The 19,939-nt window shown below is 37.6% G+C and overlaps 1 protein-coding gene across 6 annotated transcripts in view; it reads right to left on the bottom strand.

Annotated features, from left to right (window-relative positions):
* Positions 1-16,171, bottom strand: part of LOC148073513 (pleckstrin homology domain-containing family A member 5-like) — a 108,137-nt gene extending 91,966 nt beyond the window's left edge. For all 6 annotated transcript variants that reach the window (XM_087797279.1, XM_087797273.1, XM_087797271.1 and 3 more), the window contains exons 1-3: positions 16,079-16,171; positions 15,906-15,982; positions 14,053-14,110 (exon numbers count right to left, since the gene is read on the bottom strand). In XM_087797279.1, the coding sequence (XP_087653405.1) occupies positions 14,053-14,110; positions 15,906-15,982; positions 16,079-16,164 (221 nt within the window). In that variant the 5' untranslated portion in view covers positions 16,165-16,171. The remainder of the gene's footprint in view (positions 1-14,052; positions 14,111-15,905; positions 15,983-16,078) is intronic.
* Between the last annotated feature and the right edge of the window lie 3,768 nt (positions 16,172-19,939).

Below are 19,939 nucleotides of genomic sequence, written 5' to 3'. Positions count from 1 at the left end.
TCGCACCTACTTCACTGATACTGCACTAATACTACAGTCTGAGAGCTGCAGCCATTAGTGTTGATGCATGAATCCTCTCACAACACTGTGAATGTGCGCTCACACAACAACACAACAACACAAATACACACATTTCTTCTACTAAATACTAGCATTTGGTGATAAGATATTTTACATTTGATTTACTTACATTCAGTTCATATCACTCGTAAACAAAAATACTTTTTTACCATTTAATATTTTTGAAAATAAAGTCTAAAATAATCAGTTTCACCTTGATGGGACTCATTGTACAAACAAAGCAGGGCGTGATTACAGCTGGCTGGAGGAGGAGTGAAGCCATTATTACGTCATAACGGACTCTCGTAACCTCTTGTTCGACAAGAACAGTATAGAATATATAACAAAAATTGTGTTTGATCCGAAGTGAACAACGATTGAAAATGGTAAAAAAAAGTTTGTGACTTAAAGTTTTTTACTGAAACAAATGTAAAAGACGAGATTAGATAATAAAACACTTTTCAACAGTCTGAACCTTGACTGCTTTATTTTCATCATTTTCATCATTTTAATGTTATTAAATCATTGTGATGTTTTGAACATCATTGTTTACCAAAAATTACTAGTTTTTTTTTTTAATTATGATAGTCTACAATAGCTTAATTTTAGAGAAACTTACCAAAATAAAAGAGCCACTGAACGTCTGTAATAATTGTTTTGATATTAGAGATAGAAGGTTGTACAATTATAATCACTGACATGGTCATTCTTCAGGCGTCTGTGAGACTAGATTCCTCTGGTAACGACTCGACTTGTGAAGACCACCAGGAAACGTCAAACGTTATTTAAGGGGACACACTCGACAGAGTCTTCAAATATTTGCTCAGTCACAACAGTTGGATGAAGGACAGAGCGTGGGAGAGGCCAGAGAACGACCCTCAGCTCTGCAATAAACTGAGAACAACTTGTCAATCACTGCTCGTCTCCAGACAAGATGAATTGAGACTTCACGGGTGTTCATGGATGGATGGATGGATGGATGGATGGATGGATGGATGGATGGATGGATGGATGGATGGATGGATGGATGGATGGATGATGGACAGATGGATTGATGATGGATAGATGGATGGATAGATGGCAACGGTTGTTATGGCCTCCACAGATAAAGGAACAATGAGATGACTGAGCATGAGAGGATACCACTCAAATTAACTTCACGACTTTAGCCAAAAGAACCTGAAAACTACACAACAATGTAAATTACTTGTGTTAGAAAATACCGACCCAGCGATAAATTACAATGTCTCTTTCCTTGACCATGTTTTTTTGTATTTTTTAAGTTTTTTCAATTTATTTTGTATCTTTTTCACTGTTTCTCTTTCATGGTTTATATTTCAAGTGTGTTTCAAATAAATGAATAACATTACATTTAACGTGCAAATATTCATGGTGTTGTTCATTTTTGTGTAACAATTAAACCTCCAGCCTCTAGATGGCAACAGACATTAGGTCCTACAAAGAACAATGAAATGAAATCCAGAAGATGACAGAGAACGAGAGGATACAGTGACTCCAGCAGCTTTTAAAGCTGATGTTTGGACATATTTTGGTTAGAAAACGAATGAAAGCAGTTACGACTTCGTCAAGAGTCATGTGGTCTGTAAATACTACAACACCAGAGTCAAGTACTCGACAATACTACACATATATCTTTGTTACTACAGCGTCACAAACCAACTCTATACATCTCCAGAGAGAAAGTTACCAAAAAAGACATACGTTTACATGTTTTTTACGTCTTAGAAGTTTAAGGTATTTTATAGACTTAACATTTGTTTTTGCAGGTTTTCAGTTTTTATCTGAAGGTACGTGAATGTAACACCAACATCAAACTGGTCCATGGCACTAAAAAAAGGGATTTCAGAGTATATTTGTGGAGTATGATTTTTTTTTTTGATGACGTGGAAATGTGCCAACGCCCGGAGTCTATTTTTGTCCTTGACTTTGTTCTCGCGTCTCCTTGTTTCAAGTTGGATTCATTTGATTCACCATTAAGTTGACTTTCTACTGACTATTGATTTTATCATCTACGACTCTCGAGTCACCTCGTAACACGTGATCATGTCTGACAGCGTCTCATTCATACCTGTCGACTTATATTCAACGTACACAGAGACATGGAAACAAACACACTGACGAGCATAGAATGTTCATATCATTCACAAAGTTTAGTTTCCTATGGACAGTTTCCTGCCAAGAATGTGCTTTTAAATTGAGTGACAGCTTCCAAGGTCCTCGGAACAGAGCATTAGATTAGAGGAGGTGAGAGAGCAACATTTAAGAGTCTATTCCCACATCATTTAATGAAGCCGCTTCGGAATCCAATTGGATTGAGGAGCAGTTCTATCAGACCAGAACCATGTCTTACACTTGAACCATCAGCAGAGGACAGCGAGCTGCAGATTACAGCAGGGATTAGAGAATATTCACCGCAGTCTCAGCATTAAATCAAAGACACAACTAAGAGGCTTTGAAGCGAAGAATTACCGCGGGCTAAATGATCCCGCTAAAACCCCAGAGGTGGACCCGCACTCACCACGTCTGGTCCACTTTCCAGGATTAAGACTCGTATAAATTGTACGTTGAGCCGTAAATACATGAGGTCTATATTTATAATGATGGATGTGGAACAACAAACAAGGTGTGACCTGACAACTGATACGAACACAGATGGTTCCAGACACGTTTGATCAGAAACATCAGAAAAGTGTTTTAATACACAATGAAAAATTTGTCCAACAAATTGTCTGGTTATTACTGTTTTTAAGCACCTAGTTTTGTTTTCCATCACTAAATATTAAGCACTTCCTCCACTAGAGGGAGAATGGAGTCATAATGGGGATTTAAAAATCAAAGTCATCATTACAAACATGTTTTACACATCAATGGAATTTAAACAATGCTCACGTGTGACACAAGTATTCCCATCATTACCTTTCTCCCTTTGTGTTGGATTTTATCACCTTTTGATATCATTGGATTTTATATATTGCCAAGCGAGTGACGCGGGAACTAGAAACAGATTTTAGACTCTTTAAAATAGTTTATCAATCACTAGTTATAACACAATTTATACGGTTGTGATGCTTTTATAATCCAGTTCACAATATTCATAGAGTTATGATGTTAGATGGGAAAATGGGAAATTAGTTGTGAAGATTTTTCATGTATGCTTCTCCAGTTTCCCTCCCAAAGTTCATCGAGCTATTCAACCCAAACAAAAAAAATAAATTCAAATTCCATATAAAAGCAAATTGTGTAACAGACAACAACACTACAATACACAGCAACAGTGTCAAACTCCAACAAATATTTTAGCAGTCCACTAAAAAGATGGTCTTAAACAATGCCTATTTTGAAACAAGCATCATTAAGTATCTTTAAATGAAATGGAAAACCACAGTGTGTGGATCTTGGGAATGAGGCGGACCCAAACACGGAGTGTAATCACCAATCAAAAGGCAAAAACATACGTTAATTTAGAGAACAACTATATCAATATAAATGACTGTTCCACGGAGAATTGTCCAGAATCGTAAGTGTCCATATCACAGTCCAATATAAGTAAGTAAGTAAGTAAGTAATATATATTTATATAGCGCTTTTCGAGACCAGGGTCACAAAGCGCTTTAACAATCAAAACAATACTCAAAACAGTACATACTTCAAAGATCAAGACAACACCGAGAACAACACAGGAGTTCGAGAAATTCAAGGAAAAGCCTGCACAAATAGAAACGTCTTAAGATGTTTCTTAAAGGAGTCAGTAGACTCCATCAAGCGCAAAGAGAGAGGAAGATTGTTCCAAAGCTTAGGAGCAACAGCCTGAAAAGATTTCTCTCCTCTGGTCCTGAGCCGTGTGCGTGGAACCATAAGTAGATTCTGATCCACAGACCTCAGAGACCGAGCTGGGGTGTAAGGCTGGATCAGATCAGTGATGTAAGGAGGAGCCTGACCATGAATAGCTCTGAAAGTAAGAACCAGAATTTTAAAGTTGATCCTGAAAGAAACTGGAAGCCAGTGAAGAGTTTTAAGGACCGGAGAAATGTGAGTTCTTCTACTAGAGCGGGTCAGAATTCTCGCTGCAGAGTTCTGAATCAACTGCAGACGAGACAGCTCCTTCTTGTTAAGACATGAAAACAAACTGTTACAATAGTCCAGACGAGAAGAAACAAACCGGGCGGAGAAAAATGCTAAATAAGTGATGCAGCGAAGATTAAAATGTCTGCCTGCTGCAAGGACTGATTGCTTGAGGAGCTGCAGCCGTCGCAGCAACAGGCGCGGAGGTTCTGAGCAAAACTCAAAGAAGTCATAATAAAAAAAATTCACAAGACATGACACTATAGTTTATAAAGTTATTAGGTCAATTCAGGAAAACTACAGATTTCCATGTTGTCTTTTTATATGTTAAGGCTCAATTTATCTAAATTATCTCAGTTTGTTCTTCACCGGTGCTGGGAAAGTTCACTTTTTTCGTGAACTAGTTCAAAGTTTGTGTCACCAACTTCAAAATGAACTAGTTTAGTTCATAGTTGATCAAACATATTTCACGGCTCAAAATATGAACTAAAGTATAGTAATTTTATTTCATCTATTACTTTTGGTTTTTTATCATTATTGCTACAACCAATATAAAACTTTAACACAACCAATATAAAACTTTAACACAACCAATATAAAACTTTAACCTTTAACGTTTAAAACATGAGTCAGATTTCCTCGTCATAAGAGAAAACATTTACACCATTGTTCTGTCTCACAACTGAGTGTGGAAATCCCTTAAGAAGCATCTATAAACTAAATGTTTACTCTTTTGTCTGCCTCAGGACAGTAACATCTTTCTTTACTTTGATACGTAATAGAGTCGCACAAATTCTCTCTCGTCACCGCGGACGGTGAAGACCTTCCTCGGTTTACTGTCGCTTCTTGGTCAGGATCAGCTTTACCACAGAGCGTGACGGAGAGCAGGATGACACATCCACTAGTTTCCCTTCTCCATCACATAACACCAGCCAGAGGAGTATCAGCGCTAACAGACTCTTCTCCGGCACCGACAGCCAAGAAGCTCGGCCGTCCTCTAAAGATTTGGGATTGAAAAGGTATTGTCTCTGCATCGTCATCGTCCTCACAACCGAGTATGGAAATCGCTGAAGAAGCATTTATAAATAAAGGGCTTTGTTTTGCCTCAGGACGGTTTTACTCAACCTTATAGAGAAAAGTGATGTAAAAACGTACACAGCCTTATTTTGTCGAAAGACTGAAGTCCACTAAACTTGAGGTGCACCACTTCACCTCAGGGATCTGATGTCCTCATTCAATGAGATGATGGAAACTGCCAGATCTGATTACATTCGGACACTGGTAACAGTAAATAAGAAAAACCCCAAAGTGTTGTATGACACGATAAATACTCTCGCTTGTCCTGCTGCTCCAATCACACCTGTCTTCTGTTAGATTTTTCACCGACAAAATTCAATTGATCAAAGAGAAAATCCCTCCCCTTTTGTGTGGAACCCCTGCTGTCACTGAGCCTGTCTCCAACTTGTGGGCCTTCTTTAAACCTGTAACTCTGGCTGATACTATAAAGTCATACTAGTGTTAAAAGTTTTGGATCGTAACATGATTTCTTTACACCACAATATGTGTAGAAGCTTAATAATGATTATCATTGTTAAAGCTGTTCTAATGCAGACCAGACACTAAGGGAAGCAAAAACACATTTTACTTACGCAAGTTTCAATCCTATAAATGTTGTAGTGCACTTTGAAAATCACATTTTTCATATAAGAAAAATCAGCATCCCCGGCTCTTAAGTGGACGTTTTCCAATTTAGTAGAAAAAAATTTGAGTTTGATTTGTGTGAACTAAAAGCCACTGTAGTCTCATGAATAGTTAATGAATCATAGATGAGTCATTACAGCCGAGACAGACCCGTACAAGCGCACAGTGGAAATAGACGTCTTTGCGTTTTTGAATATCCCAGAGTTAAAGGGAAAGTAATGTTTGGTTGTGTGATTATGTAGCCTTTTTAATCTGTGTGCAAAATTTTCTGAACGTGTGTGAGCGTTACTTATAAGGTTTTTATTGTATTTAACAATTTTAACTATAATCAAACAATATTCCAATATAATTAAACAATTTTCAATTATAATTTATCTATAAATAACTATTTAATTTATCCACAAAGTTCTCTGAACTTATCCTTAATGATTTCTTTCACAGCTATTTTTTCGTTTCCCCACATAAAAATCAGTTCAACAGGTTCCAACTTTTCCTAAATTGTAACCGAAGCTACATTTCTCAAGAGTTCATTTATCAATGCCAGACTTGCTCGACACCATCGAAGAACTAAATATCTGCCTTCTCTTCTGAACTGATGAAAGTGCCTCTACAATATTTATGCCGCACTTTGTACTGATGAACATGTGGCGGCGACAAATTGATCTCAAAGGACAGTGACAGGCTGTCGTCAGATGAAACATTGAAGCCAGGACGTAATTACAGCCGACATGAGGAGGTCTGCTCTCATTACTGACGTATTGGTCTCCGGCTTCACTTTGTGTGGGCTGTGATTAGCCTCCATTCCGGCTGCTGGTGTTTCCCTCGTTCAGCAGAGGAAATAAACGAGAGCATCTGGAGATAACAATTTGGTGTAGTTAGAGTTGTTCTCTTACTCTTTTACAGACAATTTAGATGACCTACCTACCTACCTACCTGCCTGCCTGACTACCTACCTACCTACCTACCTACCTACCTACCTACCTACCTACCTACCTACCTACCTACCTACCTACCTACCTACCTACCTACCTCCCATCCACCCATCCAACCACCCACCCTCCTACCTACCTACCTACCTCCCACCAACCCACCTACCTACCTACCTACCTACCTACAATACCTACCTACCTACCTACAATACCTACAATACCTACCTACCTACCTACCTAACTACCTAACTACCTAACTACCTACCTCCCACCAACCCACCTACCTACCTACCTACCTACCTACCTACCTACCTACCTACCTACAATACCTACATACCTACCTACAATACCTACAATACCTACAATACCTACCTACCTACCTACCTAACTACCTAACTACCTAACTACCTACCTCCCACCAACCCACCTACCTACCTACCTACCTACCTACCTACAATACCTACCTACCTACCTACAATACCTACAATACCTACAATACCTACCTACCTACCTACCTAACTACCTAACTACCTAACTACCTACCTCCCACCAACCCACCTACCTACCTACCTACCTACCTACCTACAATACCTACATACCTACCTACCTACCTAACTAGCTAACTACCTAACTACTTACCTCCCATCCAACCACCCACCCTCCTACCTACCTACCTCCCATCCATCCATCAAACCACCCACCCTCCTACCTACCTACCTCCCACCAACCCACCTACAAATCCACCTACATACCTTCCTATCTACCTATCTATCTCACTAACTACCAACCTAGAAACCAACATCACCCCTTTACACTGAAACCTTCATGCAGAAAGACCAGAGAGCTGCACACAGCTACTACAGACCTGTACAGATTCGTTTCCACCGAGCACGGTCACACTGACAACAGTTTTCACACTATTCTCCTAATCAATATTGAGGGAACTACCACAGCTGTCGAGGTTCAAAATCCAACATGTTTTATCAGATACAGCGTAAATGCTGATCCTTGGACGTAGCAGAATGGATTAGACATATGTATGTTACACAATTATTGAAAATCATATTTCTTTGTTTTTACATTTCAGGGCATATCGTTGAAACATCAAATGAGTTTCCAGCACTGGAACCAACTACTCTTCAAACAGCATCAAAGGAATTTCAAAGTTGTGAGTTGAAGTAACACTACACAACCGAAACACAGGCAGTGAAGTGGACCAATTATGATAATGACCGGAGGACGTCGGCTTATATTAGTATTGATCCGGACATTTCATTGATCATTGTTCTCTTTGTGACCCACAAACAGTGACTAGAACAGTGTGTTGCATTATCGGCTCAACAAACTAAACAGCTTCATCATCTGCATATAGTTGAACATGCTGACGATGACTGTTGCATTAGCCTTTTATTAAGTCAACATTTTATAGTAGGTAGAATTTTATCCAGATTCTGATCCACAGACCTCAGAGCCCGAGCTGGGGTGTAAGTCTGGATCAGATCACTGATGGAAGGTCTGACCATGAATAGATCTGAAAGTAAGAACCAGAATTCTGGCTACAGTTTTGTTTCTGTTTTGCAACTGCAGGCGAGACAGATCCTTCTTCTTTAGACACCAAAATAAACTGTTACAATAATCTAAACGAGAAGATACAAACACGGATCACAAGTCACAGTTTAAGTTTAGAGATGTTTCTCAGTTGAAGGAATTTAATACTACTACTTATTTATTACTGTGTATACAACTTTATTGTTTTTGAAAAAAGATACCTTCAATAACATCCAACCAACCATCTATTTTACTTTAAGATGGCAAAATCAAAATACCCCAGAGAATCCTGCTTCAAAGTTTCTCGTGAAAATAGGACAATCGGATTAGTGTGTTGGAATTTGGGCTAAAGATTATAACGGTGACGAAAAAAAGGGAGAAAAGAAGCAAAGACTTGATGAAAGTACCTGGAAGGAATTAAAGTTATCGTCACTCCTGATTATGTAGGTTAAAGAAAATCAAAAGGAAGAAAAGAAACGGTAATAGAATGAAAATGAAACATAGAAGGGTAAGAGAAATAAAAACAAACACTTTTAATCATTTTTTAATATTGATGTGATGCTGAAATGTAACCATAATAACCCAACACATCAGTTTTCAATCTCAGAGAATCTTAATGTACACTAACACATGGAATCCTGTCCGAGAGTGATTTAGTCGACACACAATAACACAAATGACCTGCATCCTCTTGAAAACATCCGTCAGAGGACTTTCAACGTCAGCACAATCTCCGTCTTTATATCCACGGCAGGTCGTCTGATGCATCACGTTTCTCAATGGACCGAGTCCTTCACAATGTCCTGCGTACTTTCAACCTTTATATCACATACGCTGCTATATATGCTAACATGTTGTGGAAGCTAATAGCCTTACATTGTTGACTCTAATACAATTACTATTGACTGGATTAGTCTACACTATGTTACACTATCCTAACTATGCTACACCATGCTACACTATGTTACACTATGCTAACTATGCTACACTATGCTGCACTATGTTACACTTTGGTACACTATGCTAGACTATGCTGTACTATGCTGCTCTATGTTACACTTTGGTACACTATGCTACACTATGCTAAACTATGCTGCACTATGCTGCACTGTGTTACACTTTGGTACACTATGTTACACTATGCTACACTATGTTACACTATGCTGCACTATGCTGCACTATGTTATACTATGCTACACTATGCTATTATCTGTTACACTATGCTAACAATGCTACACTATGCTACACTATTTTACACTATGCTACACTATGTTACACAATGTTAGACTATGCTACACTATGCTACAATATGCTACACCATGTTACACATTGGTACTCTATGTTACACTCTGCTACACTATGTTACACTTTGGTACACTATGTAACACTATGCTACACTATGTTACACTATGCTGCACTATGTTATACTATGCTACACTATGCTACACTATGCTATTATCTGTTACACTATGCTAACAATGCTACACTATGCTACACTATTTTACACTATGCTACACTATGTTACACAATGTTAGACTATGCTACACTATGCTACAATATGCTACACCATGTTACACATTGGTACTCTATGTTACACTCTGCTACACTATGTTACACTTTGGTAGACTATGTTACACTATGTTACACTATGCTACACTATGTTACACTATGCTACACTTAAAATCAATTTTCTACTATAATCAAACAATTTTCTACTATAATGAAACAATTTTCAACTGTAATAAAAAAAGAATTCTGACTTAAACTATATGACCAGAGACTGAAGCATTATGTTTTTTCAAACATCTCCTGCTCTGGTATATGTTCACGTATAAACACCATTCAAACTTTAAACTGTAGATAAAATTCCAAATTATAAACGTGGGATTTTACTCTTTTGAAGCTTTCATAGTTTTTTCGTCACGGGGCAAAGAGCACAGTTAACTCTCACGATTGTCTAGTTTCTCTTTAATTCATGCTTTGCTAACATTAACTACTTGCACGGGTCATACTTAAGTAAAACTCAGGTTAATGGCATTCAGACATCTTTTATGGACCACCTTCCATAGAACTTCAGAACCTCCAAATGCTGACCAAGGTAGTCCTCGCATTAAACTGTCGCCAGATCTCTGAGTGAGACGAAGACGATGTCAAATTAACGAGCCTGGTTTTATAGAGGCCACTCTGCCATTTTAAGACCGTGGTCCAGATTGCTGCTGTCATGAACTGATTCCGCTGGTCGAGCGTTCACGAAGCTTTATGACAGAATAAAACATTTGGAAGTGTAAAACAACAAACGCTGGTCTCGGCGGACTCTTGCTGTAAACAGTCTACGGAAATGAGCCTCGGTGAATGTTTTTTTTATAAGGAGCCTTCGGTGAATTATTCGTTTCCTCCTCTGACGTCGGTACATTTTCTCTCACCTTGTGATGGATTGCGAGTGGCAAAAGCGTCGCTGGTAATTCACTGCAATCATTCACAACCAGATGTGATTCATATGAGCAAGATGCTGTTTTTAATACCACAATTAGGCGCCTTTGGAAAATAAAATCTGTCCAGGACCAACAAATCAAACATTAACAGAATTATAGTGGATTTTAGAGATGTTTTTGCAAAGAGTTGACCACACAAAATATTCTAGGGTAACAATCGAGAGACTAAAAAATATATGTAAAGTATCTGTGACGTCCCCGGTCTGTTATGACTCACAGTTTGTAAGACAATCTGCGGTGGCAGCCATCTTGGAAATGCGGTCTAGTGGTTACGCCAGACTCAGGTTAAGAGGAGTGTTGGGCTGAATTATGATTGGACGATAAAACTGCATTAATTTAACCCAAAAAAGCACTGCCTCCTGAATAAGGTAAACCATGTCCCTTTTTGTGAAAGTTCAGGAAAACTAATAAACAGGAAAGTAATCAGAAAGGAATTGAAAACCCCATACAGTTGATGTTGATAGTATGGATGTGAGGAAAAATCTATATATTTATCGATATATTGTTTTTTAAAAATGATTACCTATTGTTCAACAGTGCTGTATCTATTATTTTTATGTATTCATGGTTGTTGTTGTGTAAGTGTATCGAAAAAAAATCGTTCTACGACGTTGGTAAGCTACAAGGGCTGAACCGATACACTGATCGCACAATACGATTTGGTGGATGTATTTCGATAAACTTGCATATTCTTCGGAAGCATTTTAGGAGACACTGAATTTTAGTGACATCAGAAGTTTAAATATTTCTAAACATCAGCTTTTTAAAGCTGTTTCCTCTCGTCCTCAGTCATCGCCAGGATCTCGTGGGATTTCATTGTCCCTCTGGTTGCGGAGGACGTAATGACTGCTGCCATCTAGTGGCCAGAAGTTTAAATGAAACACAAAGATAAACTGTGAATGTTTACATGTTAATTGTCGACCAAAATTGTTAAAAACTAATTGTTTTTATTTTACACAATCCTCATTCAAATATAAACCATAAAATATCTATTGTTTAAAGAAAAATTGAAAGCCGCCCAAATTTAGTTTTTAATAAAAATAAAACAATAAAACATTGACTTATTATTATTATTCATATAATTTGCTACGCTATTTTTTCTATTGAATATCGATACAATACTTTTTCCTAAGAGCTATGATCAGCACGACTTGATGGATTGTCGAAGTATAACAATATCGAGAGTTATTGTGAATTTGTTGAATAAAGTTTTACTCATCCGTTTTTTTTAATTATATTTAATGGGCCTTATAATCTTTTTTGCTTTACGTATGAAATTCGTTCATCGGTATTGCGCCCAATCTTTAGGAAAGATACTGTAAATGGGAGTATTTAATATTTTAAAAAAGCAGAGAGCTTAGATACTAATTGATTGATTTCCATGCTATTTATGATTTTTTATGGTATATTTTATCATAATTTGAGTTAATTAATGAAATTCTTCTGAGTAAACCACAAGACAACTATGTAATAATTATGTTGCATTCATTTCTGTCAATTATGGAAACAAGGTTCTTCCTACTCACATTTACATGTGTATTGACTTGTGATGCCGGTAACTCAATAACTTGAGCAACGTCATCCGTCACATAATCGATGAGCATCTGGTTGCATGTTTGATGACCATGTGCTAAGATAACAGTCTATTTATACCACATATAACTTCTCTTCTAAGCTTCCTCTGCAGTTATACAAAACTCTGCAGCTAGAATTCTGAGCTGCTCTACTAGAAGAACTCACATTTCCTTTCAGAACCATTTAAAAATTCTGGTTCTTACTTTCAGATCTATTCATGGTCAGACCTTCCATCAGTGATCTGATCCAACCTTACACCCCAGCTCGGGCTCTGAGGTCTGTGGATCAGAATCTACTGATGGTTCCTGAACACGCTTCTGGACCAGAGTAGAGAAATCCTTCCAGACTGTTGCTCCTAAGCTTTGGAACGATCTTACTCTGTGTTTGATGATCTACTGACTCCTTCAAGAAACATCTTAAGATATTTTTATTTGTGATTTCCCTGATTTTCTGGGACTTCTGTGTTCGTCTTATGTGTTTTGATCTTTTAAACTATTTTTTTTAACTGTATATTGTTTATGGTTGTTAAAGCGCTTTGTGACCCTGGTCTAGAAAGGCTCTTTACAAATGACTATTAATCACTAACTTACTTACTCCTTTACTGACCCTTAATGCATTCGTATAACTCAAAGTGTCAAACTCAAACAAGGGGACAAAATTGTCTCGCAGTCAAGGTCACAGGCCAATTGAAACTTGTGTTTACTTAACAGGAAATACGAATCTCATAGGAGTATGCCTTCATTTTGAAAGTCAATCTATCTCAACTATCAAACATTCCTTCACTATCAGTTTTTGTCAAATAAGGAATCTGACTTAACGCTTTAACTTTAACAAAGTACACAACTCGGATCTGGTTTAAAGTCACACTTTTTACTTTTACAAGTGAGTAAGAACACAGAGTTTACTAAATGCCTGTCCCAGTTCTATGTGAAGCACAGAGCTGTTAGTTCGCTGGTATATCTGCCCTATGCAGATCCACAAACCGTGAATTATGTCAGTCCAAAGGTTTCCAACAAACACAAACTTCAAACATGTCAATAAGCCCGTCAATTGCCCGACACAAGCCTCAAGGTGGCAGTGGTTGAGGAGGGGAGTTGTTGAGGCCCTCAAGCTAGGGCCTGATCAACCCTAGCTGGACCCGAAACCCTCTGTGACCCCAGGGAACATCACTGAAGATGTGTCAAGGTTCGTCAGTTGACGTTTGCTACAGTACTGACCTACATCAGTATTTCCTGTATGAACAACAACAACAGTGTAATAACAGTGTAATAAGGAAAACAGGGTCATTACCACGTCACATTGATCTAAAGGCTGATAAGATGCCGACCTGACGACGCTGATATTGTCAGGTGAATAAAAACAAAACAAACACATGATAGTCAATCATTTCTTCAAACCCCAGATTAAGGAGCAGCTCGTCATGACTCAAGACTAAACAAATAGAGAACGTCTGACAAGGAGGAGGCAGCGACACGTCCGTGTGGTATTTGTTCAGACCTTCTGTCTAATTATTAACTTCTGTGACACACTCGCGCGGAGCAAAGGTTTCAAACCGACGACCATGGACTTTGACGGATTCAAGTGTATTTTTAAATCCGCCGCGACATGAAAGTGTCTGAACGAGCGTGTCGGCGTGAACTGTCGAAGGACGGTGTTGAACTCACTTGATGAAGCAGCGAGCCCCTTCGAAGGTGAAGCCTTCTTCCCATCCGGTGGGCAGGTCTGGGAAAAGGAAGGGCAGGTGTCAACACAAGACCATAGACAGAGGATGCAGATTCTGATTGAAAACATGTGTGCGACGTTTATGGATGTTGTCGAACTGTCAATCAAAAACATTCATTTATAAAGCTCTCATATCGAACTGAAACATTGAGACGATTAAATTTAAGCTTTAGCAACTTAGGTTAGCTTAGATAAAAATGTACTTTTTCAAATAATCATCAGAACTACAAAATTAAAACCAAGAGAGATGCTAGACAACCACTATTTAAAGCATGTTTTTAATATTCTTTGACAAACTTTAACATATTATTTGCAGGTTTACTGCGTAAAATTCATTACAAAAAGAGATTTTTGTTCAATCGTCGACTCAATTAGTCTGTTTTTTTCTCAGCCAAGATGGAAAAACTTAAAATAACTTAGATTAGACTTTATTAATCCCTCTGGAGATCTCCTTCAGGAAATTGGGTTTCCAGTTCACAGCAGACTTTCATAAGAACAAGAACAAAGTGCAAATATAAAGAACATACTAGAAAATGTTACAAGTTTAACCGGTGTGTCTAAACAGTGTCCATCAAACACAGACAATTAGGATAGTTTGAGCCTCAAAGAATGAAAAGAAAATATTGCAACAGTACATTTTTTGTTCGGCCCACTGGACTTCTCAAATATTTCAGCCCCTTGTGTGAAAAAGTTTGACTGTAGGGGTGAAAACAACTGTTGCCAAAGTCTTGTAACTAACCACCTAAAAAAACTTGAATGAATGACTGGTGTTTGATTGACAAAGATGTCAAGTTTGGAAAATTAATTCTAAATTACCCATAATTAAAAAATAAAGAAATAGTAAAAAGTAAAAAACAAGTAACTCCCCAGCTGAAGTGTACTTCAGATTCAACATTTACATACGTACACTTTACACCAAACAAAATGTATTATTTAACAAACAGACAAAAACAGGAAGTATTATGCTAATTTTATTTTATGTTTCCAATTTTGGTGAAAATCAACTCAATTTCTAATTTTATCGTAAACAATTTTACGGATCATTTCAACGTGAAAACTAATCTACTTTGACATTGATGTGTTTTGAGACCAGGGTGACCCCAAACTTCTTTACACCCTGGACCGGTTTACTGCTGGCACTTACACTCCTATACGTGGAAATAACAAGCATCAGAGACTTGAAAACTTCTAACATGATCAAAGCACTGATGAGTGAACGAACCAGTGACATCCTGAGATCTCTACACAAATACGTGTGTGTGTACGTGTGCTACTGGTGTGTGTATACTCCAAATATTGTACAATCACAGTAGTCAAATTGTATAAATAACAATATACTATTTTGTAGTACAGGTGACGCACTTTAAGACGACGGAGAAACAAACATAATTAATGTTTTGTTTAGACTGCACTTAAGTGGGTGTGATTTATTATTGACTAATAAATGTAAATGTTTACGAAATTAATAAAGTTTTTTAGTTGAATATTAAAAGTTGTATGTCACGTTTGTTTATAGCTGTCATTGGAGTGACTTAATAAACATTTATTTTGATGTTTTATCTTAACAATGTCAAAGAAACATTTATTAATTATTTATTGAATTACAGTAGAAAGACATCGAAAATAATCGCGTGTTAATCGCAATATCGTGGTAAAAATAATCGCCATTAGGTTTCATCTCATCCTGGCTCCTGGAGGGTCTTGCTGACAGAAAGTTCTCCGCAGGTCTTCAAACACGTCGTCACAACATGGGATGACGTCACGAGCGACACCCGAGCCTCGCGCGGAGACTCACCTGAGCTCGCGCTGTGTCCGGTCGCCACCGCCTCGCCGCTGCTGGGGTGCAGCCAGGTGGTGCTCTTGGCTTCCTCGCTGCGGACACAAGACACATTCGTGACCCCCCAACTTCACGCGCGGGAAACAAAAACACGTTACGCTCGTCGCTGGCGGGAAAAAAAAAATATTGACCTGCAGAAGAAGACGCGTCCATCCCGAGTCACGCCGTAACTCCAGCGAGGAGGCAGGCGAGTCCAGTCCGGGAGTAGATCCGCCATGACTGCAGCCCCGGATCAGAGTCTGCTCGAGAGTACACGGAAACCCTGGCAACGGCTGGGAGGGAGGGAGGGGGTGAGGAGGGTGAGGAGGAGGGGGGGGGGGGGTCCATTCACGGGAGTGCAGGAGCTTCCATTGACTCTTTCATGAACATTTACAAACGTTATATGATTTACGTTACATAAGTGAAAATCTAAACTGGTGAAAATGAATTAGCGACATAAACTAAAATCGTTTTGTTGATGTTCAAACATCAACTACTGATCAACTCTCCTGACATGTAGTAAATGTTCTTCTCTCCAAGACACAGTAAGTTCCTCATCATGACCATGTTTTCAACTTATGACTTTATACTGTTGCTCTGAAATCTGGGCGAACGAAAGGTTACGAGAGTCCATTATGACGTAATGATGGCTTCACTCCTTCTCCGGCCAGCTTTAATCACGCCCCGCTTTGTTTATACAATGAGTCCCTTGGAGGTGGAGACTTACGGGATTGATGACGGGCGGTGACAAACTTCCGATCTTGATCAATCACAGCAGAGTGGTTGTGGTTACGGTCAACAAGATTTAATCTCCAGATTTTAAAAAAGTGGGCGGGGCTTAAGAATATTTTCATGCTAGTTTACGTTCATGCTAATATGTTCATGCCAGTTTATTTTAATACTAAGATTTCATACTAGTCTATGTTCATGTTAATATTTTCATGCTAATATTTTCATGCTAGTTTATATTAATGCAATATGTTCATGCTAGTTTATTTTAATGCTAATCATTTCATACTAGTCTATATTCATGTTAATACTTTCATGCTAATATTTTCATGCTAGTTTATATTAATGCAATATGTTCATGCTAGTTTATTTTAATGCTAATAATTTCATACTAGTCTATGTTCTTGTTAATATTTTCATGCTAATATTGTCATGCTATTTTATGGTCGAGCTAATATTTGCATGCTTGTTAATTTACATGCTAATATTTTCATACTAGTCTATGTTCATGTTAATATTTTCATGCTAGTTTATTTTATATTTTATTGTAAAGCTCTGCACAAATATAGGTTTGATGTTTCAACTTGACAGGAGTAGCATTAAAAGTGACTGAAACTACAAACATTGAAGGTGAGTAAGTAAGTAAGTAATATTTGTAGAGGGCTTTTTTCTAGACCAGGGTCACAAAGCGCTTAAACAATCAAAACAATACCCAATAACATATATACTTAAAAGGTCAAGACAACACCGAGACAAACACAGAGAATCAAGGAAACGAATCTTCAAACCAACAGTTGACCTGCTGAGAAACAGGAGGAACATCTGAGCTTAACCGCGAGCTTCAGACAACACTGTCATGATCCTCTGAACAAAGAAAGCTCAGAGCATGTGAGCAACAAAAGAAGTGTGGCAGGATTATACAGCTGAGACGCCCTCCAGTCACACATGTCTTCCTTCAACCAACAATGTGTATGTTTGACTTGTATAGCAGTGAGACATAGTAACAGGACAAATACTCTACTTTATTCTTGGATTCACTTCAAAAAAAAGACTTGAACAATGTTTTAACTAAAAGTATAATTGTGTGAACACCTGCTGTCACAGAGATAATGATCGGACTGTTGGGCCCCCGAGGGGTTAACGGGCCCCTCAGTAATCGATGGTCTGCAAGACGTTGAAGCTTTATATACAGTCGACATGAAAACATTTGTTGTTTCAAGTTAAATCACTTCATCAATAACATCCATTCATACTCGAATATACTTATAATATATGATACTACTACTGAAATACCAAGAGTTTCCAGAGTATTAAAAAAATGTAAAACAAAAAGATAAATTGAGTGGAGGAGAGAAGAAAGTAACTTCAGGTGAATTATGGGTCTTTTAAATACTGAAAGAAGCTGTAATCATGGAAATCATCCTTATTTAATGTATTTAATATGGTTTACATTTATTCGAATGCTAGTTTATTTTCATGCTGAAAATGTCATGCTAGTTTATGTTCATGCTAATATTTTAACGCTTATATTTTCATGCTAGTCAATTAATTTTCTAATTCATGTTTTGCCTCGTGGGTCTGAGAGGACTACAATTTCATCCTGCTGTATGTCTTGCATACATGTATATTTGACAAATAAAATAACTTAAAATTGAAATTAATGCAAGTCTATTTTGATGCCAATATTGTCATGCTAATATTATCATGCTAATATTATCAGGCTAATATTTTAATGCTAAAATTTTCATGCTAATATTTTCATGCTAGTATTTACATGCTAGTCTGTTTTCATGCTAATATCTTCATGCTAGTCTGTTTTAATGCTCATATTTCCATGCTAATATTGTCAGGCTACTATTTTCATGGTGGTCTTTTTTATGCTAATATATTTGTGTTAATATTGTCATGCTAGTCTATTTTCATGCCAATATCTTCATGCTAGTCTTTTTTCATGCTAATATTGTCTTCAAAAATAAAAAAATTACGTGAACAGGTGGAAGTAAATGAATCAATTTCTTCATTGACATTTAGTAATGTCCTCGACTGTTGTTGTTTATTTCTGTTCATATTTAATCCTCAAACCTCTTTTATTTTTGATAATCCATCTTGTCATTAGGTTCTGATGACAATGTAACAATGGATTTGACCATGTTCTGCCCTTGAGCAAGGCACATGTGGATGCGTTTGTTTGCTCGACGAGCGTCTGTCACCGACGTCGTAAATCACCTTCATGAATTGATGATCGTCAGGGAACACCTACAAGTAACACATCAGACTCACACACCGTTGTGAACTCACACACCTCACGCTTTAGAGATTCCTGCTGCTACTGCTGTCGAGCCGTGAAACTGAAGAATCAGCTTTTCACGCAAACACAAAGACGAGTCACTCGACACTGCAGTACCTGCTCCTATTGTCTGGCCCTCGACACATGGACTCACGGCTGCTGCTGTGGTGAGCCGGGGTCACGAGTACGAGGGGAATATGTTCCGCACGTCTTCTGGTCTGAGGGTCCAGAGTCGAGCCTCTGATGATCGACCCGGCAGGAAGTTGGAAACAGTGGCTTCTTTGTGTCGGAGCAGGAAACGTTTGTGGTTCTACAGAAGAGAAAAGTGTCGCCTTCAGGTGTTGACAGCAACGTCACAGAAATTGTTACCTGTCGACTCTCGTGCTTCACTAGAAGGAAGAGAGTTCTTGTCGTTATGTCTTCTTGAGTTCTTGAATAACCACACGATTTGGATGGAATTATGGAATAAAATTGAGCAATTCGCTTTTAATACAAATAATACAATAGAATCAGACATATTTATTTTGACAATTACGAATCATATTATGCATCTAAGACTTATGTTCCCACTTTTAATTCATTTTCAAGTTTGTATGCCATTTGTATGACACTTTTACATAAACTATTTTGGAGAAACAAGAATTTCATACTAATATTTTTCATGCTAATATTTCATGCTAAAATGTTTATGCTTATATTTTCAGGCTAATATTTCCCTGCCAATATTCACATGCTTGTATTTTCATGATAATATTTTCATGCTTGTATTTTCATGCTAATATTTTCATGCTAATATTTTCATGCTAGTATATTCATGCTAATATTTTCATGCTAATCTTTTCATGCTAATATTTTCATGCTTATATTTCCATGCTAGTATTTTCATGCTAATATTTTCATGCTAATAATTTACTGCTTATATTTTCATTCTAATATTTTCATGCTAATATTTTCATGCTAATATTTTCATGCTAATATTTTCATGCTTATATTTTAA

Source organism: Callionymus lyra, chromosome 8 (assembly GCF_982586985.1).
Source record: "Callionymus lyra chromosome 8, fCalLyr1.hap1.1, whole genome shotgun sequence".
NCBI lineage: Eukaryota > Metazoa > Chordata > Actinopteri > Syngnathiformes > Callionymidae > Callionymus > Callionymus lyra.
The sequence above is the reverse complement of the archived record's forward strand: the minus strand, read 5'-3'. Positions and strand labels throughout refer to the sequence as shown.